The sequence below is a fragment of the Phyllobates terribilis genome, unplaced genomic scaffold (genome assembly GCF_046119375.1).
Source record: "Phyllobates terribilis strain yellow unplaced genomic scaffold, ASM4611937v1 Scaffold_9__5_contigs__length_417890890, whole genome shotgun sequence".
Classification (NCBI taxonomy): Eukaryota; Metazoa; Chordata; class Amphibia; order Anura; family Dendrobatidae; genus Phyllobates; species Phyllobates terribilis.
In genome coordinates this window covers 373,170,762-373,198,083 of record NW_027362769.1, presented here as the reverse complement: position 1 = coordinate 373,198,083, position 27,322 = coordinate 373,170,762, and the positions used below count along the sequence as shown (strand labels likewise).

The following is a 27,322-nucleotide window of genomic DNA, read 5'->3' as shown; positions in this document are numbered from 1 at the left end:
TGAGCACTGGGGTGACTCTAAAGATTGATCTTGATGGACGCGTCTTCTCGCCACCCAAGTCCCTTTGTCACTTACCCTAAAAGGGTTTCATCGCTGAGCTGTGCACAACCTTCATTCAGGGACTGGGATACCCCCATAAGAGGCAACTTTTTCTGCAAAGGAAACAAAAAAGGGTTCATCTGAATATTGAGAATTTTACTTATATAAATGGGTCCCGACCAGTGTCAGACTGAGGAACATTGGGCCCACCAGAGGACTTGATTCTGAGGGCCCACCTTTCATCTATACAAAACCAATGAATCATCATTAAAGTGTTTTTTTGGACCTAGACTGATTTTTATCAGGCACTGTATCAGGATTCTCCGGTGGGCCAGTCCAAGCCTAGTCCCGACAATGTGAAATTCAGATGGTGGCGCCAGGTTCTCCCCCACTCAAGAAACCTGTCAGGTATTCCACAGCGACGACAGCGGGGAGATCACACGATATCTCACCGTGCCGTCACTCTGTAGTGTGCTTGCGGATCCCTGATGAAATCCTGACAAAGGTATCGGCAAGCGACTAGTAGCGTATGGCATCACACCTCTGGATTCCAACGCATGGAATATGTGCCCTCCGTACAATCACGGTCAGCTTCAAAATAGCCCGATTATTATTATTATTCGCTGTCACCACCGGCCGAGTTTGAAATATAATACAGGCCTGGGCGGACGCCTGCGTTCTGGTAGCATATATGGCTTCGGGGAAGGGAACGATTACAGGACAAAAGAAACAGAACTATTCAATTTTATATTTAATCCAAAAGGGAGGCAGTGTTTAAGAATAATATATACAAGGATATTACAAAGGAGACATTTCTATACATAAGCAGTTACACAAAATAATAAGGATTAAAGAAGAGACTTAATATAAGATCGCTGAGACGACTCAATATAGGTGGAGGAGGGGCTCCCCGATTTGATCTGAACGTTATTGAACGTGACCCATTGCTTATAGTATCTATACCCCCCTGGCAAGGAGTATGGATCAATCTTTTATGCCTAAGGGGAGATCTGCCCACACACCCCTGTGTTGATATCATGTGGGCTCAGGCTCCACCCTTCATGTTTTTATTAAAATAACTAACTTCTGCGATAACTTAACCCTGGTTGCTCGCAGAAGCCCAAAAGTGATACCATATTTTCTGTAATGAATTTAACTTTCCATAGATACCACGCATGGCGTACCTGCAATTCATTATTCTGGTGCTTTTGCACTACAGCTCCACGGAGGGGTTTACAGAGACAGGAAAATATCCCTATCGTTCCCCAGCTGACCTTGTCACTAAAAATATGAGTCCCATCATTATCGGATGTATGGAACTTTAGTTATTCCATATTTCGGCTCCAAAGAGTCTGGAGACTTTTGTTAAACTCTCTTTGAAGCCCTGGGAATGGAATTTCAACAGGTATCTGTAGATTTATCGCAAGCCTGCGTCTAATTGTCCCTTGCCTTTGCCAGGGGAAATCTACTCGCATTTTAAGTAGGTTGGTGGCCCCTATCTTGCCAGCATTTGTGTACAAGGCCTTACTCAGGAGTGTGTTAATTGGGTTTTTGTGCTGAGATTTACATGGAGGCAGCTCTTGTACTGCCAAGTGGTCAATTGCTAGCTCTTGTCTTGTGACTAAAGGTGGATAAGGGGGGGGGGGTGAGAGGGGCTTCAGGGGAAAAAAGGGAGAATGAATATTTTCAATATTTCTCTGACAAAACCCATAGCAGCTGCAAGGTTTGCACTATAAACTCTCCTGAAGGAGAAGTCAGGACCCACCAGAAGATTCTCTAGTGGGCCAGTCCAAGTCTAATGCCGACAATGTGAAATCCAGATGGTGGCGCCAGGTTCTCCCCCACTCAAAAGCCCCATAGCAGCAGCCAGGTTTGTACTATAAACTCTTTTGAAGGAGAAGCCAAGGCCCACCGGAGGATTATCCGGTTCTCTGGCGGGCCAGTCCAACCCTAGTCCCAACAATGCTATTTTCTAGGGAATTACTCAGACATAAAAAACTGGAATATATGCATGCAGATAGATGGATGAATATAGATCATTGCCCATGAATTGTACTCACGTATCTCTTCTCCAGGTCAGTGCCAGGCGGCACCTGCAAGCAGCCCATAATCTTCTTGTGAGCATTGTGGCAGACGAACCTGACCGCGTCCATTCGTTTCTCGATCTAGAAAATAAGATCCAGGATAGTGATTAGCGGAACCCAGCTAGGTATCATCATCATCAGGGGGTCTTTCCCCTATATGCCCCCTGCATGGAAAGCAAGTGGTACGTACAGCAGGAACATGTTGTTGCACATAAGAAATAATGGAGGAGACGGTATAGACCCAGTCCAAGCATGGCTTCACCAGTGACCTCGCTTGCACTTGGCGGACCCTGAGCAGAATCGGTAAAGCGTACAATCATCTGCAGATTCGCATTTCATTGACCCTGGGATTGCAGTAAGGAAATGTATGAATGAACCCTTATTAAAAAGGCGGAGGGAGACACTAGTGATGTTTTGCAGGCTGAGGGATGGAGAGCAAAGATACTTGTGGGCTCCCGACAATTAGCAAGTGGCAACCTGTAAGCAATGAGGAGAATGGCAGTGGGGTGGGATAAAGGGGTCTCCCGACTCCAACGTTCCCCAATGTGTTGAATGGCCGGCTCTAAAATGATCAAACTGAACAGAAACCAAGAAAGTCATTTGGTCGGTGAAAGAGTTAATCCTTCCTGTTTCTTTCTATACAGTGAATTCTCCACCTGCCCGGAGCGGAGCCTCCTCGGCCCAGGGAAAGTGACTCAGACTTGGCACGGAGAACCGTGAGACACAAACCCAGCCAAATGCCTGGACGGCTGTTTTGGTACAGGGAGAGAGGCTATAATCAGCGGAGGCCGCAATCCGGAGGAGGCAGCGTCTCCTGGTGATGGGGGATCTGCAGTGAAGGCGAGGAGCGAGCAAACACGGGAGACAGTCACCAAGGAGATGGAGTAATACAGCGCAAACAGCAGCAACGTCAGACAGCTGCAACACTACAACACCCAGCAGACCCCAACAGCCTCAAACATGCTGGGAGTTCTAGTTCATGGTGACATTGATTAAAGAACAATAGTCAAAGCCATCAAACACGAGACAGAAATCTTATATTGATCCTGAGTTACATCCTGTATTATACTCCAGAGCTGCACTCACTATTCTGCTGGTGCAGTTACTGTGTACATACATTACTGATCCTGAGTTACATCCTGTATTATACCCCAGAGCTGCACTCACTATTCTACTGGTGCAGTCACTTTGTACATACATTACTGATCCTGAGTTACATCATGTATTATACTCCAGAGCTGCACTCACTATTCTGCTGGTGAAGTCACTGTGTACATACATTACATTATTGATCCTGTACTGATCCTGAGTTACATCCTGTATTATACTCCAGAGCTGCACTCACTATTCTGCTGGTGAAGTCACTGTGTACATACATTACATTATTGATCCTGTACTGATCCTGAGTTACATCCTGTATTATACACCAGAGCTGCATTCAGGCTGTGTGCCCACTATGCGTTTAAGCGTTTCTGCAGCGGCAATTCTGATGCAGAAACGATTAACCACTTCGCACCAGAGACTGTTTTTGCCTTCGTGACCGGGCCAATTTTTTCAATTCTGACCACTGTCACTTTATGAAGTAATTACTCTGGAACGCTTCAGCGTATTCCCCTGATTCTGAGATTGTTTTTTCGTGACATATTGTATTTCATGATAGTGGTGAAATTTCTTCGATATCACTTGGGTTTATTTTTGAAAAAATCGGAAATTTGGCGAAAATTTAGAAAATTTTGCAATTTTCAAACTTTGAATTTTCATGCCCTTAAATCAAAGAGATATGTCACACAAAATAGCTAATAAATAACATTTCCCACATGTCTACTTTACATCAGCACAATTTTGTTACCAAATTTTTTTTTTTGTTAGGAAGCTATAAGGGTTAAAAGTTGATCAGAGATTTCTCATTTTTCCAACAAAATTTACAAAAACATTTTTTTAGGGACCACATCTTATTTGAAGTGACTTTGAGGGGCCTTTATGACAGAAAATACCCAAAAGTGACACTATTCTAAAAACTGCACCCCTCAAGGTGCCCAAAACCACATTCAAGAACTTTATTAACCCTTCAGGTGCTTCACAGGAATTTTTGGAATGTGGAAGAAAACAATGAACATTTAACTTTTGTTCACAAAAATGCTACTTTAGACCCAAGTTTTTTATTTTCACAAGGGTAACAGAAAAAAATGGAATACACAATTTGTAGTGCAATTTCTCATTAGCGCGCTGATACCCCATATGTGAGGGAAAACCACTGTTTGGGCGCACGGCAGGGTTCGGAAAGGAAGGAGCGCCATTAGACTTTTTGAATGTAAAATTTGTTTGAATAATTAAAGGACGCCATGTCGCGTTTGGAGAGCCCCTGATGTACCTAAACAGTGGAAACCCCCCACAAGTGACACCATTTTGGAAACTAGACCCCTTAGGGAACTTATCTAGATGTGTGGTGAGCACCTTGAACCCCCAGGTGCTTCACAGAAGTTTATAATATGGAGCTGTAAAAATAAAATTTTCACATTTTTCCCACAAAAACGTTTTTCATCCTTTAATTTTGCATTATCATAAGGGTAATAGGAAAAATTGCACCAAGAAATTTGTTGTGCAATTTCTCCTGAGCACGCCGATACCCCATATGTGGAGGAAAACCACTGTTTGGGCGCACGGCAGGGTTTGGTAGGGAAGGAGCGCCATTTGACTTTTTGAATATAAAATTTGCTTGAATAATTAGCGGACGCCATGTTGCATTTGGGGAGTCCCTGATGTGCCTAAACAGTGGAAACTCCCCACAAGTGACACCACTTTGGAAACTAGACCCCTTAGGCTATGTGCCCACGATGCAGAAATGAAGCAGAAAATTTCTGCAGCAGTTCTACATCTCCCTGGCAGAAAAAACGCATGCAGATTGTGCATGCGTTTTTCCTGCAGAATACATGCGGAATACATGCGTATCCACATGCGTTAACGCATGTGTTTCCGCATGCGGACTGACAAGCACTTTCCAGGCGATAGCATCACTTGGAAAGTGCTTGACAACTAGGTCACACTATATAAATCCATGCAAACGGCATGGATTTATACAGTGTGACCGTAAAAATAAAAAAATAAAGCTATACTTACCGATCCCTCGCCGCGTGTGCTGCCGCGTGTGTTGTCGAGCTACTTCCGGGTTGCCGGCATCTCGCGAGACAGCCTGCGGTCACATGACCGCGACGTCATCTCAGGTCCTGGAAGGAGAAGCGCTGCAGGGGCCGCCGGACAGGTGAATATAAACTTTATTTATTATTTTATTCTTTTTTTACAGGTACAATGGTACCCAGGTCTGGATGAGAGTCTCCTCTCCTCCAGAACTGGGTACCATCCGCACATAGAGACACATAAAATCCGCTTGTACAAATGTACAGACGCGCATTCTATGCGTCTCAATGCAAGTCAATGGCGGCGCTTCCGCTGCGCATCTGCAAAGTTAATGAACATGCTGCGGATTTATTTGCGCAGCAGAAACGCTGCGGAAAAATCCGCATGTGCATTGACATTGCGGAATGCCATTGGGGACCATGGGGTGCGGATTACCATGCGTTTTTGATGTGTTTCCGCTGCGGAAATTCCGCAGCATAAACGCATGAAAAACGCATCGTGTGCACGCAGCCTTAGGGAACTTATCTAGATGTGTGGTGAGCACCTTGAACCCCCACGTGCTTCATAGAAGTTTATAATATTGAGCCGTAAAAATAACATTTTCCCATTTTTCCCACAAAAAATGTTTTTTCATCCCCTAATTTTGCATTATCATAAGGGTAACAGGAGAAATTGCACCATGAAATTTGTTGTGCAATTTCTCCTGAGTACGCCGATACCCCATATGTGGGGGAAAACCACTGCTTTGGTGTACGGCAGGGTTCGGAAGAGAAAGAAGCGCTATGTTGGCTGGGATAGGTTGCAGACACCATGTCACATTTGAAGAGTCGCTGACATGCCGAAACAGCAGAAACCCCCACAAGTGACCCCATTTTGTAAACTACACCTCTCAAGGAATTCATCTAGGGAAGTAGTGAGCATTTTTAAATTTTTTAATTTATACCATTGGGCAGTGAAGAAAACAATTATATTTTTACCACCAAAAAATGTTTTACCCTCAGATTTTACATTTTCACACAGGGCAATGGGTAAAAATGGTGCCGAAATGTGTCACACAATTTCTTCTAAAAGTAGCAATACCCCATATGTGGCTGTATCGTACCGCTCAGCCATACGGCGAGATCTGGGGGGGACGGAGCGCTATTTGACAATTGGAGAACAAATCTATATATATATCTGTCTGTCTGTCTGTCCAGTAAATCCCACGTCGCTCATTGGTCCGGCAGCCGCCAATCAGCGCCGCAGGATTTCTGAAAAAAGATGGCGGCCGTTAGCGGCTCATCTGCGGGATGGAGCTCAGCAGCGATGCAGCCGGGAGATGAGCGCCGCGAGGCGCTCATCTCCCGGCCGGTAACAGCAGAAGGACCCCGACCGCCGGACCCATCTGCGGGACGGAGATGCAGCCGGGAGATGAGGGGCGCGAGGCGATCATCTCACGGCCGGTAGCAGCGGAAGGACCCCGACCGCCGGACCCATCTGCGGGACGGAGATGCAGCCGGGAGATGAGGGGCGCGAGGCGATCATCTCACGGCCGGTAGCAGCGGAAGGACCGCCGGCGTCGCTGACTTCCATGCGGAAGGGAGGACCGGGGAGCGGCGCTGCGGGTCGGGATACTTCTGCTGCGAGCGCCCGCTCATGTCCCGGGTTCTCGCAGCCGAAGCAGCCGCACAGGCAGCCGCTCCCCGGTCCTCACCAAGACGATTCGATGATTGGTCGCGGTCTTCGGACCCGACCAATCACTGATCTTAGCGCAAAAGTTAAATACCGCTGTGCTGATTGGTCGCGGACGCTGCCCGCGACCAATCACCGATTTGGGCGCTACATTTAAATATCGGCCGCGACCAATCAGCACAGCGGTGTTTAAATGTGGAATCAAGATCGTTGATTGGTCGCGGCCGCTATTTTAATTTGGCGCACAAATCGGTGATTGGTCGCGGGCCAAGACCGCGACCAATCACCGATTTGTGCGGCACATTTAAATAGCGGCCGCGACCAATTGGATGTCAGCGCCGCTCCCCGGTCCTCCCTTCACACCCTTGCCGCATGGATGTCAGCGGCACTGCCTGTGCGGATACTTCCGCTGCGAGAACCCGGGACATGAGCGGGCGCTCGCAGCAGAAGTATCCCGACCCGCAGCGCCGCTCCCCGGTCCTCCCTTCACACCCTAGCCGCTGATGTCCCCACAGTATCCGCATGGTGTCACAAAGATCCGGACATTTGTGCTAAAAATCGCTGATTGGTCGCTGGCGGTGCCCGCGACCAATCACCGATTTGGGCGCCAAATTTAAATATCGGCCGCGACCAATCACCGATCTTGGCTCCACATTTAAACACCGCTGTACTGATTGGTCGCGGCCGCTATTTAAATGTGGCGCCCAAATCGGTGATTGGTCGCGGGCAGCGGCCGCGACCAATCAGCAGAGCGGTGTTTAACTTCCGCGCCAAGATCACTGATTGGTCGCATGCGGAGAGCGCGACCAATCAGCGAATCATATTGGTGAGGAGCGGGGAGCGGAATCGTATTAGTGAGGACCGGGGAGCGCCGCTGCCTGTGCGGATACTTCCACTGCGAGAAGCCTGGAGATGAGCGACTGCTCGCAGCAGAAGTAACCCGACCCACAGCGCCGCTCCCCGGTCCTCCCTTCACACCCTAGCCGCTGATGTCCCCACAGTATCTGCATGGTGTTACAAAGATCCGGACATTTGTGTTAAAAATCGCTGATTGGTCGCTGGCGCTGCCCGCGACCAATCACCGATTTGGGCGCCAAATTTAAATATCGGCCGCGACCAATCACCGATCTTGGCTCCACATTTAAACACCGCTGTGCTGATTGGTCGCCGACGCTGGGCGCAATAGAAAGCGATCAAAAAATGTCACGTACCCAAAAATGGTACCAATAAAAATGTCAACTCGTCCCGCAAAAAACAAGCCGTCACATGACTGTCAGCCGAAATATGGAAAAATTATAGCTCTCAAAATATGGCGATGCAAAAACTAAATTTTGCAAAAAAAGGAGTCTCTTAAGTGTGTGACAGCTGTCAGTCATAAAAACCCAATATAAATCTGGTATCTCTGTAATCGCACCGACCCGAAGAATAAAGTAATCTCATCACTTATACCGCACGAGGAACGGCGTAAAAAATAAATAAAACCAATTCTTCACCTGCTACTGATTTGTTTGTGTCTCCCAAAGATCACAGTAAGGCTCTGCTCACATTTATCCTGCGCTCTGCGCTGAGCACTTACACCAGAGTTTCCGTGTAAATCTCTGAAATACGTGATTCAGCCGGAACCCATGACGGAAGATTCCCTGTAATGAGGCAGATATAGGCCACTGTGGACGCCGTCTAGCCTGGGATCCCACGGTGTCATGTTTTAGGCGTGCATAAAAGTGCAGTTGGCCACAGTTTTGTGCACTTCTGAAAAAAAGGACACCGCTAAACAGAGGCCAGACGGAGTCCAGAGTAACTGCTGCCTCATTACAGTGAATGGATCCCGCAGGGGTTTCATCTGAATTACATCACTTGGAAATTTAGATGGAAACCCCGATGTAAGTGCTCAGCCTCGAGCGCCGGATAAATGTTGCGTAAAATGTTCCCAATAAAAGCTTCAACTCAGTCCTCAAAAAAAGCTAGTCCCCATTCAGGTCTGTCATCTGTTAAAAATATAAGGGACTTCCAAGTTACTGGTAGCCGAAAGGCTCTGGAAAAGCGAAATGGCCCTTGCCCCCCAAAAGAAATTCAGAAAATGTTGTGCTCCCAAATCCAAATGCCTATTCTACAATAACTAGATGGTGGCCCGATTCGAACGCATCGGGTATTCTAGAATAGGTATGCGGCCGACGGGGCACAATTAGCAGAGCGGCTTTTAAATTTGGCGCCCAAATCGCTATTACGTTTTTTGGGAGGTCGAATTATCAAAAACCAACAATTCGGGGGGGCGTGGCCAGGACCTCAATGTGAGAAGAAGTGTGTGTGAGAAGCTCCTGCTGAGCTGAACACAATAGAGGCATAGAAGAGGCAGAGTGCCGGCATTTTCACCTCAATTACAGCACACATGGGGCCATGATGTGCTAGGACACCGGCATCCACTCCAGGGCCAGTGATAGCGACCGCACTGGACACCTTTCTTCAGAAGGACTCAGCACCTCATGGTGTCCCGAAGCCATCTTGGCTGGAACAGACCGGGCTGCAGCAGTCTCAGACAGAGCACAGAGGTGAGGGGAGTGGGAACCAATCTCAGCTTGCGGCCCCTGCTGATGTGGATTTGCAGGGGCACCTAACAGCAAAAAGCCGAGGCAGAGCTGTGAGAGTCGTCTCCTCTGCAAATAAGACTGTTCCAGCTCACACAAGGTGCACATCAGAGCCTCCCTCCCCCTCCTCCCCACAGACAATTGCACAGATAACAGCATGTGCTGCTGATCATCCCCAGCCCCCATCAGAAGACGGAGAGGGAGAGGCAGCCGGGGAGACTGAGGGAGAGGGGAATATTTTCACTGTCCATGGTAAAGGGGGTGGAGACTTGTCCTCTTCCCCTGGCTGTACTGAGGATGAATGGGGGGTTGCAGTCCTGTGCCCCTGCATGGCAGAGTTACCTAGAGCATTTACCCTCCAAGACAGACTTCAAAAACCTTATAAAGGAAGTCAAGGATACCTGCAGGTCAGAGATTGCTTGTGTGAGACAAGACCTGAGGCACTTGGCAAATCGTATAGAAATACTGGATGATGATCATAATACTGCTAGAGCTCATGTAAGTGACCACCCAGCAAAAATCAGTGATGCAGGATATGCATGCCCACATTGAAGATCTTGATAATAGGGGAAGAAGGAGCAATATACGGGTGAGGGGTCTCCCCGAGTCGGAGGGGGTGGAGGATCTCAGAGCTATACTTCAGGAGATCTTTAACTCTCTCCTGGGTGATAGTCAGCCTGCCTCGATCAAATTTGATAGAGCTCACAGAGCCTTGAAGCCAAAAGGTACTACAGCATTTCCTAGGGATGTAATATGCTGCTTGCATGACTTTGAGCTGAAAGAAAAGATAATGGCCAAGGCACGGGCCCAGAAAGCCATAAAGTATAGGGGGGCGGACATCCAGCTCTTCCCGGACCTGTCTAGAATGACCCTGCAGAAGAGAAAGCATCTTAAACCTCTGCTCAGCATGCTCCTGGATAAGAAGATTCCCTATAGATGGGGCTTCCCCTTTGCTTTAATGGCTCGCAGGGATGGGGTGTCGGCAGTGCTCCGCTCTATGGGGGATTTGGCCAAGTTTTGTGGGGACCTCCAACTAACAGCACCGAACATTCCGGAATGGAACTATCTTCTCCCTCCGGAGGCTCCACCTCCCGTATGGCAAAAGGTGGGGAGGCGGGGCAAAGAGGGAACGACACCTCGCAGGCCTGGGGAGCAGGGCCTGTCCTCTGGAGTGCATAAGAATAACTATGGTTCACTGTAAAACCCGGAGCATAAGCGGCTTCGCTAGAGGGTTTACTTTTTGTCTTTATCGCTCTTTTTCACTTACAAGCCGGTACTCGACGTCAAGTTCTGAAATACTTATGTTTGATATTTTTCTATGCCTTAAATGAATGAATATTTTAAAGTGTCACTTTGACAGCCTGTTTATAAATGCTCAGTGGGGTTCCTTGGGTTTTGGGACAAGGATTTTGGTTATTGTTTCTCTTCTCACAGGAAGGTTTTTTTTTCCCCTTTTTCTGGTCTCCCTCCAATATATTTTTCCAAAGGGTTGTTGGACAGCAAGGACATTGTGATTTCCCTTAACTGCATAGTACGTTTTTAAACTTAGTGGGCTCACCTTGTGCCACGGTAACAACCCTTCTCCAAGAGTTACTCTTGGGAAAATTGTTCTGATCTGTTTTGATATTTGTACATGTTTTCTCTTAATGTTGGTTTGCTTCAGTCTGTGTCTCCCCCGCATCCCACTGTCTTTCCCCTCCCTCCTTTTTACCTTTTCTTTTCCTTATCAAGAGAGCAGGGGTCATTCATGAAGCTCCATGGCAGGTCATTATGGGGCGGGAGGCTGCAACGATTGTCAGTGAGTATGATTATAAGCAGTAGTTCACCTTTTCTCACTAGCAATGGTTAAGTTGATCACTTTGAATGTAAAGGGGCTTAATTCCCCTAGAAAAAGAAGGCTCACACAGCAGGAGTTGAAGGCTCAGAGAGCGGACATTGTCTTTTTACAGGAGACCCATTATGACCGGAGTGGGACGTTTAGATTTGCGGCGCATCATTACCCTTCTGCCTACTCTGCCTATAATAGTAATAAAAAGGGTGGAGTGGCCATACTTATATCATCTTTATGTCCAATTCAAATCTCTAAATCTCATGAGGACCAGGCAGGTAGATTCTTGATACTGGAGGGCTTTTTTCAGGGCAAAGCAATAATATTGTGCAACATTTACGCCCCAAATTCGGGCCAAATACCCTTTATTCGCAAGGTTCTAACTAGCCTTCGACGGCTGCAGCCTGGGGCATTGTTGGTGGGGGTGTGTGTGTGTGTGTGGGGGGGGGGGGACTTTAATATCCTGTTCTCAGAAATAAATGATAGGCTTGCTTTGAGGGGGAACCCGCCATCTGCTGGTTCGTCCCGATTATCATTGGAATTTAGAAAATTGATCTGGGCAAATTCACTTTTTGATACGTGGAGAATAGATCATCCCAAAGAAAAAGCTTATACTTTTTATTCAAATCTGACTCATACCAGAATCGATTACTTTTTTGCTAATATTGTCACACTTAGAATGCTAGAGAATGTGGAGGTGGGGTCCATAACATGGTCGGATCATGCGCCGGTAATATTAAATTTAAAGTTGGGTCTCCGTTCCTCCAGAGCCTGTCACTGGCGACTGAATGAATTTCTGGTAAAGGATCCCTGTATTCAAAAATCTTTATCAAATCATTTAACCCAGTATTTTGAACTAAATTTGGGATCTGTGCCCTCCCTTCCTATTTTGTGGGAAGCGCATTAGGCGGTAATAAGAGTGTGTTGTATTGCAGAGGGAGCGAGGCTTAAAAAAAATCCAAGGCAACTTTTCTCGAATCTTAATTCTCAGATTCGCCTTCTGGAACGTAGGTTTGCCTCTTCTCCGTCGACTGGGACTCTGAGGAAGCTGTTGGCCACTAGGGACAAATTGAAGGATCTCTCCATCCGTAAAGTGGAGAAGATGCTTGTATTTTCAAAACAGAGATATTATGAAAAAGGGAACAAGGCCCATACCCTGTTGGCTAGGCAATTGCAGGATCGCTCTGTGGCCGCGGCTCCTCAGGCTCTTAGAGACGATGAGGGAACTACCCACTATGACCCGGGGGAATTGTCAAATATCTTTTATAAATTTTATAAGAAATTATATAATCTTCCAGAATATAGGCGATCAGAGATAGACAGCTTTTTTCGGAGGATTAGTCTGCCAGTTCTTTCAACGGAGGCACAAGATTCCCTTAACAAACAGATCACTCTTGAGGAATTAACTGACATTTTGAAAGATTTGCCCATGGGTAAGACACCAGGCCTGGACGGTTTGACCTATCTATATTATAAAACTTTTGCGGATATACTACTCCCCTATATGGTTGACCTTTTTAACTCCTTCCTGACGGGAACCCCGATTCCTAGCTCGCTGTCTCATTCATATTTGGTGTTAATTCACAAGGCTGGTAGGGATCCCCTTGACTGTGCCAACTATAGGCCCATAGCCCTCTTGAACTCGGATTTAAAAATATTTACCCGTCTCCTTGCAAATAGACTGAATGTCTGGCTCCCGCACATGATTCATAAGGATCAGGTGGGGTTTGTGCCCTTCAGGCAGGGAGGAGACAACACAAGGAGGGCTGTGGACCTGGTGGATGTGGTCAATAGGAATAAGTCTCGGGCGCTTCTCCTCAGTCTTGATGCGGAAAAGGCTTTTGATTGCCTTAATTGGTCCTTTATGTTTAAGACAGTGAAGACTTTTGGGATATCAGGTGCTTTTCTAACAGCACTAAAGGCCCTTTATTCTTCTCCCACGGCGTCCATTAAACTTCCCCATTGTGTATCACCCAGTTTCTCTATAGCAAATGGTACAAGGCAAGGCTGTCCTTTATCCCCGCTCTTGTTTGCCATGTGTATCGAGCCTCGCTAACGGCAGCAATAAGAGTTAATCCTGACATATCAGGGGTGGAGGTAAGGGGTAAAGTATTTCAAATTTCCCTATTTGCAGATGATGTGCTACTGACCCTCACGAATCTGCATATCACCCTCCCTAATCTTAAAGTGACACTTCGGGAATATGGCATGATCTCAGGATATAAGATTAATACTAAAAAAACAGAGGCACTTCCACTAAACCTTCCCCATGAAGAATTAGATCATCTTAAGCTGAATTACAAATTCCGGAGGAAGTCAGAGAGTATCAAATATCTGGGGATTAACATAACGTCAGACTATGGGACCCTGTTTGCTCATAATTTTCCGCCCCTTTTTAAAGAATTGAAGGGTCTTATGGTCAAGTGGGCCAATCTTCATATCTCATTTTTGGGGCGTATATCGGCGGTGAAAATGTCCCTTATTCCTAAACTCAACTACTATTTTGAAACTCTGCCAGTTGGGGTTCCTATGGGGGAGTTGAGGGCTCTCCAATCCTGTATAATGAAGTTTATATGGAATAATGGGAGGCATAGACTCTCCAAGCAGGTACTGATCTCGGGGAGGGAGCAGGGGGGGGGGTTATCGGTCCCGGATGTGGTTAAATACTATTGGGCGGCTCACTTGAGAAGGATTCCCTCGTGGTCATCCCTTTGGGTATATAATAAGTGGACAGAAATTGAAAAATTATGGATAGCCCCAGTTCATCCGAATTCACTACTGTGGTCTGAGAAATCTGTTAAACTCCAAACCACTTTACTGGGCCCTATGCAATTCACTAGAGACATATGGGACACCTGTAGGAGGAGATTCCCTCTTTCTTCTAAACACTCCCCGATGATATCGTTTGTCTTTCAGCCTTTGCTCCCTCAGAGCCAAGAATCATCGATGGCTCACCCCTGGATCAACGCGGGATTGTTTAGATTTGCGGATATAGTGGACAGAAACACTTTAGTAATACATCAGTTTGATTATTTAAAAGAAAGTTTTAACATCACTAACCGGGAATTCTATCAGTACATACAGATTCAGTATTTTGCAAGATCCCTGTTTGGCTCATATAAAGTGTCCATCCCCACGGAGTTTGAGAGGCTGCGCAGGAGAGGTCCCCTCTACCAAGGGGTTGATCTCGGATATATATAAAATAATCAATTCACCGGTGGGTGGACCCATCTTCCAGCGCCCCTATATGTCTAAGCGGAAGGGATTCTTGGGAAGGAGGCTTTCCCCTCAGACATGGCAGACAATATGGTCTAAAGCAGCTAAGACATCAATCTGTACCCTATACAAGGAGAACCAATATAAAATTTTAATGCATTGGTCCAGAATAAAATGAATCCGCAGGTCCCGAGTATAAGCTGGAGATGTGGATCATCTGTCGGCACTCTGACACATGTTTTCTGGACCTGCAGCAAAATAGTTCCCTTTTGGGAAACAATAAGAAAACTGGTTCAGGAGGTGCTATTTACAGAGATTTCTCTGGAGCCCTCTGTTTTCCTTCTCAATGTGACCCCTGGGGGAATGGGTAGACATTCTTCCAAATTGCTCCTCCATCTCGCCATCCTCTAGACAAGAGTACTACGCTAGGGTCTGTGATGTGAGGCGGATGGAGTCCTTGACCGCAAGTCTTAATGCAAAGATGGACCTGTTCGAGACAGTATGGGCCCCATGGGACTACTATTGGGCGCAGCGTAGTGAATGATCAACTGCTTCTTGATCTTTTGTCTATATCGTTCTTCCTTTCCCTTCCTTCTCTCTGTGTTGTCTTTTTTTTCTTTGTGTTTCATGGACTGTTATTTAAAATGGATGTCATATCAGAGATTTGAATTTGAAAGCTTTAAAGTGATCTCTAATGGGCCGGCCTGTTGGAGGCCTAAGTGTTTTCTCTGATATGAAAATGTGAATGACTTTTCTGTGTTCTATGTTTGCTAAAATATGTGAAAAATTTTAATAAAAATTACAGTTATAAAAAAACCCCAACAATTCAGGAATTGTTTTTTGAGGTTTTTTTTTATGCCGTTCTGCGTGTGGTAAAAGTGATCAGGCAGCGTTATTCTTCGGGTCAGTACGTTTACAGCGATACTACACTTACTGTATATTTTTTTTATGTTTTGGCGCTTTTACACAAAACAATTTCATAGAAAAAATATTTTTTTTTGCATCGCTTTATTCTGAAAGCTATAACTTTTATTTTTCGGCTGATGGAGTTGTATGGCGGCTTTTTTTTTTGTGGAACAAGATGATGTTTTCAACGGTACCATTTTTATTTCCATTTTGCTTTTTGATCGCATTTTTTTCCACTTTTTGTTTCGCGATATGATGAAAAAGCATAGTTTTTTGCTCCGTTTTTTATTTATTTTTATTACGGTGTGCACAGAAGGAGTTAATTAGTGTGACAGTTTTATAGATCGGGTTGTATCGGACGCGGCGATACCAAATATGTGTACTTTTTTTGTTTTTGCATAAATATACGGATTTATTGGTTTAAGATTTTATTTATTTATTTTTACTTATTTTGTGATTTTTTTTTAACAGTGTGAAAACATTTTTTTTATTTACATTTTTACTTAGTCCTGTATGGAACATTAATTTTTATTTTTCTAATCACTGTTCTCATGCAATGCAATAGACATTGCATGAGAACTTTGCTGACAGTTTCACACTGTCTGTCTCCTGCTGGACTCAGCTGCAGCCTGAGCTCAGCAGGACACCATATATGGCAGATCTGGAGGCGGTCATGTGACCTCCAGCTGCCATAACAACGGCAGGTCCTGGAAGGCATCAGGGGGCCGTCAGAGAGGTAAGTGGACGACCCCCTCTCCTCTCACCATCTTCTATATGCCGCGATCACTATAGATCACGGCATATAGAAGATAGCAAAGGGTTAACATCATTGGGACGTGATCCAATCAGGTCCCGATGATGTCCCCTGTCAGAGCTGTCACTCTGAACCGCAACCGCAGCACTTGATGGACCACCGACAGTTCCTAAACGTTGGCGCTGCACAGAGCCCAGGCAGCGCCGACGTTTATGTACAGTGGGCGGTCGGGAAGCGGTTAAAAAAAGCTTGGTAGAAGGCCTGCCATGGTCCCCAATGATAATCCTTATGTGCTGTGCACATGCTGCGGAAATTTCCGCTGCAGATTATAATTGTGGATACGCAGCATGTCCATTAATTTTGCGGACACGCAGCGTAATTGCCGCCATTGACTTGCATTGCACTCTCCTCCAGACCCGGGTACCATAGTACCTGTAGTTAAAAAATAATTAAAATTTAAAAAAAAACATTATACTTACCTTCCGATGGCCCCCGGTCTCCTGTATAGTGCGTCCGGTGTCTTCGGCGGCTCGCAGTGGTGTAAAAGGACCTTCCATGACGTCATTTAGTCATGTGACCGGTCACGCGACCACTGACGTCGGCCTGTCACATACTAAATGACATCATGGAAGGTCCTTTTACACCACCGCGAGCCGCCAAAGACACCGGACGCATCGCTGAGGAGACCGAGGGCCATCGGAAGGCAAGTATAATTTTTTTTTTTTACTATTGATGCTGCATTTACAGCATCATAACTTGGTCGCACTATATAAATCCATGCCGGTTGCATGGATTTATATAGTGTGATCAAGTTGTCAAGCACTTTCCAAGTGATGCTAAAAGCGCTTGTCAACCCGCATGCAGAAATGCAAGTGAAGAACGCTTCTACCTGGCAGGAAAAACGCATGTAAAATCCGCATGTACAATCCGCATGTACAATCCGCATGTACAATCCGCATGTACAATCCGCATGTACAATCCGCATGTACAATCCGCATGTACAATCCGCATGTACAATCCGCATGCGCTTTTCCTGCCAGGGAGATGCGGAAAAAATATGCAGCATATCTGCATCGTGGGCACTTAGCCTGACTATTCTGCTGGTGAAGTCACTGTAGTCACCACATTACACCCGCGAGGAGTATACTTTATTTTTTAATATACAGTATACAATTGTAGTAAAGCTTTTACCAACCATCTGGAATTTCTACTATAGTCCGGTATTACATAACTAATCTGTCTCCTTGTAAAGCAGCGACGAGACCCTGAAATCTCATATAGGCTTCAGCAAGGTAACAAGCTGTACCAGGTTCTCAGGGAAGGAATGTGTCCTAATGTGGGAGCCGCCGCAACCTCCATCCAGAATGTGAACAATTCTGAAAGTCACATTCTGCAGAGCAACAAAGCTCAGAAGGAAAAATACCGTATAGAGCCTCATTATAGTAGTTATATTCTTGTACATGGGGCAGTATTATAGTAGTTATATTCTTGTATATAGAGGCAGTATTATAGTAGCTATATTCTTGTACATGGGGCAGTATTATAGTACATATATTCTTGTACATAGGAGCAGTATTATAGTAGTTATATTCTTGTATCTAGCGGGCAGTATTATAGTAGTTATATTCTTGTACATAGGAGCAGTATTATAGTAGTTGCATTCTTGTACATAGGAGGTAGTATTATAGTAGTTATATTCTTGAACATAGGAGGTAGTATTATAGTAGTTATATTCTTGAACATAGGAGGCAGTATTATAGTAGTTATATTCTTGAACATAGGAGGCAGTATTATAGTAGTTATATTCTTGAACATAGGAGGCATTATAGTAGTTGTATTCTTGAACATAGGAGGCAGTATTATAGTAGTTGTATTCTTGAACATAGGAGGCAGTATTATAGTAGTTGTATTCTTGAACATAGGAGGCAGTATTATAGTAGTTGTATTCTTGAACATAGGAGGCAGTATTATAGTAGTTGTATTCTTGAACATAGGAGGCAGTATTATAGTAGTTGTATTCTTGAACATAGGAGGCAGTATTATAGTAGTTGTATTCTTGTACATAGGGAGCAGTATTATCTACTATATAATTGTCTGTCTGTCTGTCTTGGAAATCCCGCGTCGCTCATTGGTCCGGCAGCGGCCAATCAGCGCCGCGGGATTTCTGAAAAAAGATGCCGGCCGTTAGCGGCTCATCTCCTGGCCGGTAACAGCAGAAGGACCTCGACCGCCGGACCCATCTGCGGGACGGAGATGCAGCCGGGAGATGACCGGTGCGAGGCGCTCATCTCCCGGCCGGTAGCAGCGGAAGGACCGCCGGCGTCGCTGACCTCCATGCGGAAGGGAGGACCAGGGAGCGGCGCTGCGGGTCGGGATACTTCTGCTGCGAGCGCCTGCTCATGTCCCGGGTTCTCGCAGCGGAAGTAGCCGCACAGGCAGCGCCACTCCCCGGTCCTCACTAATACGATTTCGCTGCCGGTCCTCACCAATACGATTCGCTGATTGGTCGCGTGCGGAGAGCGCGACCAATCAGTGATCTTGGCGCTAAAGTTAAACACCGCTCTGCTGATTGGTCGCGGCTGCTGCCCGCGACCAATCACCGATTTGGGCGCCACATTTAAATAGCGGCCGCGACCAATCACCGATCTTGCCGCCACATTTAAACACTGCTGTGCTGATTGGTCGCGGACGCCAGACGCGACCAATCAGCGAGCTTGGAGCCAAATTTAAACAACGCTCTGCTGATTGATCTCGGCCAGCGACCGCGACCAATCAGCGATTTTGGCGCCAAATTTAAACCCCGCTCTGCTGATTGGTCGCGGTTGCCGGCCGCGACTAATCAGCATTGTTGGCGCCAAATTTAAACACCGCTCTGCTGAATGGTCGCGGCCGTGACCAATCACCATTATTGGCGCCAAATTTAAACACCGCTTTGCTGATTGGTCGCGACCGCCGGCCGCAACCAATCAGCATTATTGGCGCAAAATTTAAACCCCGCCCTGCTGATTAGTAGCGACCGCCGGCCGCGACCAATCAGCATTATTGGCCCAAAATTTAAACCCCGCTCTGCTGATTAGTAGCGACCGCCGGCCGCGACCAATCAGCGATTTTGGCGCCAAATTTAAACACCGCTCTACTGATTGCTCCCGGTCTGCCGCATACATATTCTAGAATACCCGATGCGTTACAATCGGGCCACCATCTAGTAGTAGTTGTATTCTTGTACATAGGGGGCAGTATTATAGTAGTTATATTCTTGTACATAGGGGGCAGTATTATAGTAGTTATATTCTTGTACATAGGGGGCAGTATTATAGTAGTTATATTCTTGTACATAGGGGGCAGTATTATAGTAGTTATATTCTTGTACAAAGGGGGCAGTATTATAGTAGTTATATTTTTGTACATAGGGGGCAGTATTATAGTAGTTATATTCTTGTACATAGGGGGTAGTATTATAGTAGTTATATTCTTGTACATAGGGGGCAGTATTATAGTAGTTATATTCTTGTACATAGGGGGCAGTATTATAGTAGTTATATTCTTGTACATAGGGGGCAGTATTATAGTAGTTATATTCCTGTACATAGGGGGCAGTATTATAGTAGTTATATTCCTGTATATAGGGGGCAGTACTATAGTAGTTATATATTCTTGTACATAGGGGGCAGTACTATAGTAGTTATATATTCTTGTACATAGGGGGCAGTATTATAGTAGTTATATTCCTGTATATAGGGGACAGTATTATAGTAGTTATATTCTTGTACATAGGGGCTGTATTATAGTAGTTATATTCTTGTACATAGGGGGTAGTATTATAGTAGTTATATTCTTGTACATAGGGGGCAGTATTATAGTAGTTATATTCTTGTACATAGGGGCAATATTATAGTAGTTATATTCTTGTACATAGGGGGCAGTATTATAGTAGTTATATTCTTGTACATAGGGGCAGTATTATAGTAGTTATATTCCTGTATATAGGGGGCAGTACTATAGTAGTTATATATTCTTGTACATAGGGGGCAGTATTATAGTAGTTATATTCCTGTATATAGGGGACAGTATTATAGTAGTTATATTCTTGTACATAGGGGCTGTATTATAGTAGTTATATTCTTGTACATAGGGGGTAGTATTATAGTAGTTATATTCTTGTACATAGGGGGCAGTATTATAGTAGTTATATTCTTGTACATAGGGGCAATATTATAGTAGTTATATTCTTGTACATAGGGGGCAGTATTATAGTAGTTATATTCTTGTACATAGGGGCAGTATTATAGTAGTTATATTCCTGTATATAGGGGGCAGTACTATAGTAGTTATATATTCTTGTACATAGGGGGCAGTATTATAGTAGTTATATTCTTGTACATAGAGGGCAGTATTATAGTAGTTATATTCTTGTACATAGGGGCAGTATTATAGTAGTTATATTCCTGTATATAGGGGGCAGTACTATAGTAGTTATATATTCTTGTACATAGGGGGCAGTATTATAGTAGTTTGCCAAGCCAACTGAACAAGCATAAAAAGTAACACCCAGTTTCAGAACAAAAAGGTGCTAAAAGCTGTTGTCACCTCCTATCACTGACTCCTTTATGCAGGTTATACAGGGTAAATTATTAACAAGGGGGATGTAAAAAAAAGAACCTTAAAGATAAAGTGAATACTGAATTTGTGCTCTATCCTTGAGGACGACATTTCAAATGGGTCAAAAATAAAAAAGTACTTAGGAGTTTTTACAATACTTATTTTTCAAGTTTTCTCCAAATCTTTGAGGGAAAAAAAACAAACATTGGGGAATAAAACAATCTATGGGCCGTACCTACACGGCTGGGTGACTTCTATAACAGCAGAATGATAAGGCTAAGCATAAAAATCTACCAGAAAATCTGAGAAAAGCAGATTGTAAACAATAGTGACAGCCGCCAAACTGTGCCGATGATTCAGCCGGGACAGCCCCACACCCTGCCCGCTGCTTGAATTGTAGGAAAGCCAGACGATTGTTCTTCTCCTCTCCCAGCTCCTGTTTGTCACCAGTCTGGAAAGAGTTCAGTAAAAAAGCTGCCCAAAAACAACACGGCCTGCGCACAAACACAAGGCCGGGGCCAAAATTACACTGCACATACGGTGCAAAAAAATAATAAAAACGGCTATATGGCTACAGGTAGCAGCTAAGATGTAACCTTTCTTTACAAACAGCACTTTTTGGACCCAGTTTGACCAAATATGAATTATTATTACGCTGTTATGAAAGTCGCCAGCACGTGACAATAGTGCCTCTCCCTCTCCGTGCAAGCGCGGTAATGCAGGGTGTAACCAGCTGACGGTATTATACATTGCAGGTAAGGAGAGCGCAGCTGATCTTCTGGAAAGGAAGGAATTGGGAGTTTTGTCTTTGCCGTAACGGCACTTTGGTAAACACACAAGGGCAGGTAGAGGTGCGGACAGCGTGCGAATGTCATTCTACGTCAGGTTACTTACAGTTAGAAGGTCGTCGCTTAAAACTTCTGTTTTTTCTGCTCTGAAAAAGAAAAAATATATATCTGTTAGTTTAAGCAGAAAATAAAGAAAGTGACATCTAAACAGAGCGGGGGCCGTACGACGCCACATACAACATAAATGTTTATACGACGAGACTAACAAGCCGCCTCCGGGTCGCAATTCATGTAAACATAAATGCAGATCGCATGTAGCCCGGACCTCGTATCTAGACGAGGCAACATTTATACACAGGCGAAAACCACTAAACGGGTCACGTGAATAGCGTCCAGGGGGCCGGAACGGGCATAAAAACTCCAAAAGTTGCACATTTTTGGAGCAGCTTTCGAATTGTGCAAAAGTTGTGACATTTTAAGGCGTTTTAAACCAGAAAAAAAGGAAAAACTCCTCGATAAATTGTGTTTTGACTACTGATTTGAAGAAATGCACATGAACATTAGCAGCAATGATTAGACTCTGCCCCCATCTGTTGTAATGAAGCATCTAATGAGCGTGTGCATTGTGAAGGGAAGAGGGCGCAGGATAAGGACATCGCCTACTGTGATTGGTCGATCCCGTGTATAGTCATAAATAATAATAATTTTATTTATACAGCGCCAACATATTTCGCAGCACTTTACAATTAAAATCCTGCCTCTGGTGATAATAAATATATATGTGTATCTATAGATAGATAGTTGTGTTGTGCAGAAGTCTGGTGGATATACAGCTGGACCTTGCAAGATGAGCAATTTTACTTTTTAATAAAGATCGTATGAGAAAAAATAGATAAATACCAGCTGCCAATTTTTTTTCAAAAAGTACACAACACAAAAAACATATTAGAAGTTTATATTCTAAAGATGGCCGAAAAAGATATCATTACATTAGGTCTTCCATGAGTGCAGGATGACCGATAGTAGACGAAGTGGCACGACAGTCGGGAGACAAATGGATTAGAAAAACATGGAGGTAAACTGGCTGCACAGACGTAAAGGGACGAATAGCCGGGCAAAAACTTAAACCATTAATATAATAAGTAACCGATTTACACTCCCTCTAAATTTATTTCACAGCCGCTGAGCCTGTCTTTTGGCAACGAGTGACCCTGCGCTCACACCACGCTGGTGCTCCCTATCACCCCCCACCCAATAATTTGTAAGGGGTATTTATGTACTGATTAAATACCAATTACCAAATCTGCCGTGATCTTCGTTATATCGGCCGAATAGAATAATTTCCGTGGCAGTGATCTGCTTTTTTTGTCTAAGCCTTCGCCTATAGAAAAATACAGTTCCCCACGGGGGGCAATTCCAGGTATAAGACCCCATAATGCAACTGCTATTTAAGCAATTTCCTCTCTTTTTTTTTTTAACGCACACTCATTCTTTGCTTTTAAAATCCTCATAAATCACAACAATGAAAATATGTGAAATGTTTACCCGGTAGGCATGTCATAACCGGCATTTCCAGTCCAGTGGTCCCGGCAGCAGGAAGCAGGAGGGGCCGTCGGCCCGACCCTTCCCCGGTGCATACATTTTGCAGAGGTATTAGGTTTCAGCAGTATTTATAATGTATGAGCCAGGTCAGAAATAACTTTTCAGAGGAGAAGAAAAAATGGCGTCCGGTGACTGGCTCAGGTGCGAGCGGAGGACACAATGGAGGACTCTGCGGCGAGGCCAGACCCCATACTTCATAGTAAACACTGAGAACGGAGCACAAACATGGCGTCTCTACAGACTAATTTATATTTATGCTTTTTTTTGGCCATTTTAATTTTATTTATTAAAATACGGGTTTTTAAAGGGTAACACCATTTTTGGACCGACCGATCAAAACGCAGCCTGTCAATTTCGGTGAAAACAGCAGCAGTGTAATCTGTATGGAGGACTCCTGACTCTAGAAGAGAGAAGGATTGGGCTGGTGGATTTTTACATGTTCAATCCTTTTACCAACATCGACTTACTCTCCTCTTTGCCCTGGTTTTAAAAATAAACGGTTCTTCACTCACCCTCCCGAGTCTCCGCAGCTGCTCCTAGTGTCAGTTATTGGCTGCAGCGTTGTCAACGCTGCAGACAATTAAAGGGTTTAGCAAATAGGCGACAAGCCATTGAGAGCTCGCCGATTGGCTGCAGCGCTGTCAGCACTGCAGACAATAACAGACACTGGGAGCAGTGTCGGAGACCCAGCGCTGAACCTGGGGAGGGTGAGTAAAGAACAGGTTGTTTTTAAAACTGCAACCAGGTAAAAAGGGGGTTTCCAAAACAGCAAAACCCTTTTAAATCCCCCCATAATGGTCCCGCTGAACATTTTTGAATGCGCTTTTTTTTTTGCTAATGTGGATCATGTACTTTGCTGCGGTTTTGCACATCTGCACAGTGTGAACAGTCCCTGTAAAGTGCAGAATGACTTCTCGCCGAGACGGTTGTATGAAGTTTCGCTTGTCTCCTTACTACAAGTGAAGAAGCCGCTTCTCCTCCCCCCCACACGACATGACTCAGTAGTAAAACATTTCTCAGTCCTCCACCCGGCTCATACGGGAAAACCTGCAACATGGTCTGGGATCTGCTGTGGAAACCATCGCCGTGATCCTGTGACCGGATTCACCACGGATCGGAGCAGATCCACAATTTGCATCTAGAACGGAAACTTCTGTAATTTTTTTTTTTTTTTTTATAGATTTCGGTTTTTCATTCCTCAAGCAACTTTCGTGCATGAAAAAGTTTGAAATGTCACAAAATTGCTTGACTCTTAGCTGCGCAAAATTTTATTTCTTTTTTTTTTTTCAAATGGGATCATGGGCGCACAGCCGTTCACATAATTCCAGAAGTGGGGGAAAACTACGACGGATGACGGAGTACATTTCTTACATTGACGCCCGGCAGCTGAAAGAAGCGCCGAATTTGGAGGTGCACGTCTCATAAGGAATTTGGCGCATCCTATTTAATCGCACCCTGTATTGGAACTGGTGGGCAAAATCAGGGGTCTTTCTGTCGTATCAGACATTGGCGATATAATCTTAGCAAGGTATGTCTGACTCTGAAATGATGCAGAGAAAAGCTGTTGGGGGCCGAAACGCGCTGGAGACTAGTCAGACAAGCGGGTCTTCTTCCCGCCCACTGCCCTTGATTGACAGGTCTTTCCCTAAGTGTGTGGTTCAGGCAGCAAGTATCAGCTGTCAGGTTCCCTTTAAAACAGGGCCCATTGAAATTAGAAAGTGGCTTCCAGACTTCTTCTCTCCAACCCATCGTATTAGTCATAGACGTAGATGACAGATTTAAAGGGACGGTGTCAAAAAAAAAAAAAACACTCTACGCACTTAAAGCTTTAGGCCTGGTACTGTATTATGGCAGGAATACCCGAAGAGGATTGATCACACTGCAGAGATCTATCTGGGGAAAATCTTTAAAAAAAAAAAGGTCAAGACTCTACAAAAAGACTTACAGTAATGAAATCTCTATGTCCTACTGAACTTTGCACCAAACAAGGCTTCAATCTATCACCAAGGAGGCTCGGCTATAAAGTTTTATAACTAGTAAACTCGCCTTAAGTTAACCAGTTAACTCCCACTTAGGTTATTCTTATATATCAGGACAAAAATAAAGTGCTGAAAAATTTGTATTTTTTTTTGCCACTAGGGCAGCTTGGTTCTTGGTGGAGAGGAGAGCATGCGCAGACCCTACTTCATCGCTGGCAGCGCAAAATGGAGACTCTCCGGCACTCGGGTGCCACGCCTGTCAGACATTTGTGGCATCCCCCCGTGGTTCCCCCAGTCCTCGACTGCATCACAGCAGGCCAATCGAAAGGGGAGAATCTCCTTTTTTATGACGTCGCGGTCACTCTTGATTATGGAGATCAAAGGTTAACCCATCGGTGAAATCTTCTATCTAAGATATTAGAGCAAGAGATAGGCGAGATTTGGGCAGCTGACACTTAAGTATGTGGCGCTGGGGATTAAAAACCATTTAAAGGATTAATCCCAAAAAAGGCACCACACCCCCATAGGATAGATGATAATTTGCTGATTTTTTGGGGTCTGACTGCTACTCTCGAGAACAGGGCTCCACAATTCTCAAAGTGGAGGCTATTCATGCGCATCACTGCTCCTTTATCTATAGGACTACAAATGAAAGCTATATTAGCGGTTATTAAAGGGTCAGAGGTAAAAAAAAAATAAAGGAAGGAGGAGGAGCTGACAACTTGACTGAACATGGGCATCTGACATAGCAGATGGGAGTTGTGCCTCGCTCAGGCGGATCTCGGAAATGCAGAAAGAACAAATCTTGATAATGAGATTATATTAACAGCCCAGAAATTCATATTATAGGGAAGGTTCAGGCCTCCGAACAGGGATCCAGCCGACAAATAATATGTTATGTGCATAGACTGTTATTTACAGCCAGACGGATGACACCTGACCTTCACCGCCATCTCGAAAACTTTTACTAAGTGATAAATTTGTTATAGTTTATGGGATGAGATAAAGAAACATTTTACTATAAAGTTCTCAAAGTAACTACATGCTGAAAACGGGCAGTAGGGAAGAAGAGCAGCAATGGTAAAAGGGCACAGCCAGAGAAAGTAACTACATGCAAAAAACGGGCGGTATGGGAGAAGAGCGGCAATGGTAAAAGGGCACAGCCAGAGAAAGTAACTACATGCAAAAAACGGGCGGTAGGGGAGAAGAGCGGCAATGGTAAAAGGGCACAGCCAGAGAAAGTAACTACATGCTGAAAACGGGCAGTAGGGGAGAAGAGCAGCAATGGTAAAAGGGCACAGCCAGAGAAAGTAACTACATGCTGAAAACGGGCAGTAGGGGCAAAGAGCGGCAATGGTAAAAGGGCACAGCCAGAGAAAGTAACTACATGCTGAAAAAGGGCAGTAGGGGAGAAGAGCAGCAATGGTAAAAGGGCACAGCCAGAGAAAGTAACTACATGCAAAAAACGGGCGGTAGGGGAGAAGAACGGCAATGGTAAAAAGGCATAGCCAGAGAAAGTAACTACATGCTGAAAACGGGCAGTAGGGGAGAAGAGCAGCAATGGTAAAAGGGCACAGCCAGAGAAAGTAACTACATGCTGAAAACGGGCGGTAAGGACAAAGAGCGGCAATGGTAAAGGGCACAGGCAGAGAAAGTAACTACATGCTGAAAATGGGCAGTAGGGGCGAAATCGGATACTGGGGCGAAGAGCGGCAATGGTTAAGAAAGGGCACAGCCAGAGACGTAATTATGTGGGGAGGAGCAAACAGCAGCAATAATATAAAAAGGACAATGACCCACAAAAAAAAATTAGACCGTGGATTCAGGGAGAAGAGCATCAACGACAAAACATAGGGTACTGCCAAAAGTGGAGGAAGGAAGGGAAACATGTAAAAAGAGGAGCCCTTGAGCCATATCCAGATCCTTACGATTAAGAAGCTGATGTGGAAAACTGCAGACACCCTAATGCAAAGACTAATGTCGGCTGAACCCACTGACATCAATGAGTTCGGACGATGATGTACTGTGTATGAGGGCGCCATTTCAGCTCTATTGTTCTGATGTCCAGGGATTGAGGGACCATGGCATGAATCCAGGACTAAAATCTATGCTACTTCTTTAAATTTGGCACATATGTAT

The 27,322-nt window shown here is 44.9% G+C and overlaps 1 protein-coding gene across 4 annotated transcripts in view; it reads right to left on the bottom strand.

Annotated features, from left to right (window-relative positions):
• The window catches only part of ARHGAP17 (Rho GTPase activating protein 17), an 87,336-nt gene that overhangs the window by 34,563 nt on the left and 25,451 nt on the right, over positions 1-27,322 (bottom strand). For all 4 annotated transcript variants that reach the window (XM_073648336.1, XM_073648337.1, XM_073648334.1 and 1 more), the window contains exons 2-4: positions 21,709-21,748; positions 2,100-2,204; positions 76-152 (exon numbers count right to left, since the gene is read on the bottom strand). In XM_073648336.1, coding sequence (XP_073504437.1) covers positions 76-152; positions 2,100-2,204; positions 21,709-21,748 — 222 coding nt within the window. The remainder of the gene's footprint in view (positions 1-75; positions 153-2,099; positions 2,205-21,708; positions 21,749-27,322) is intronic.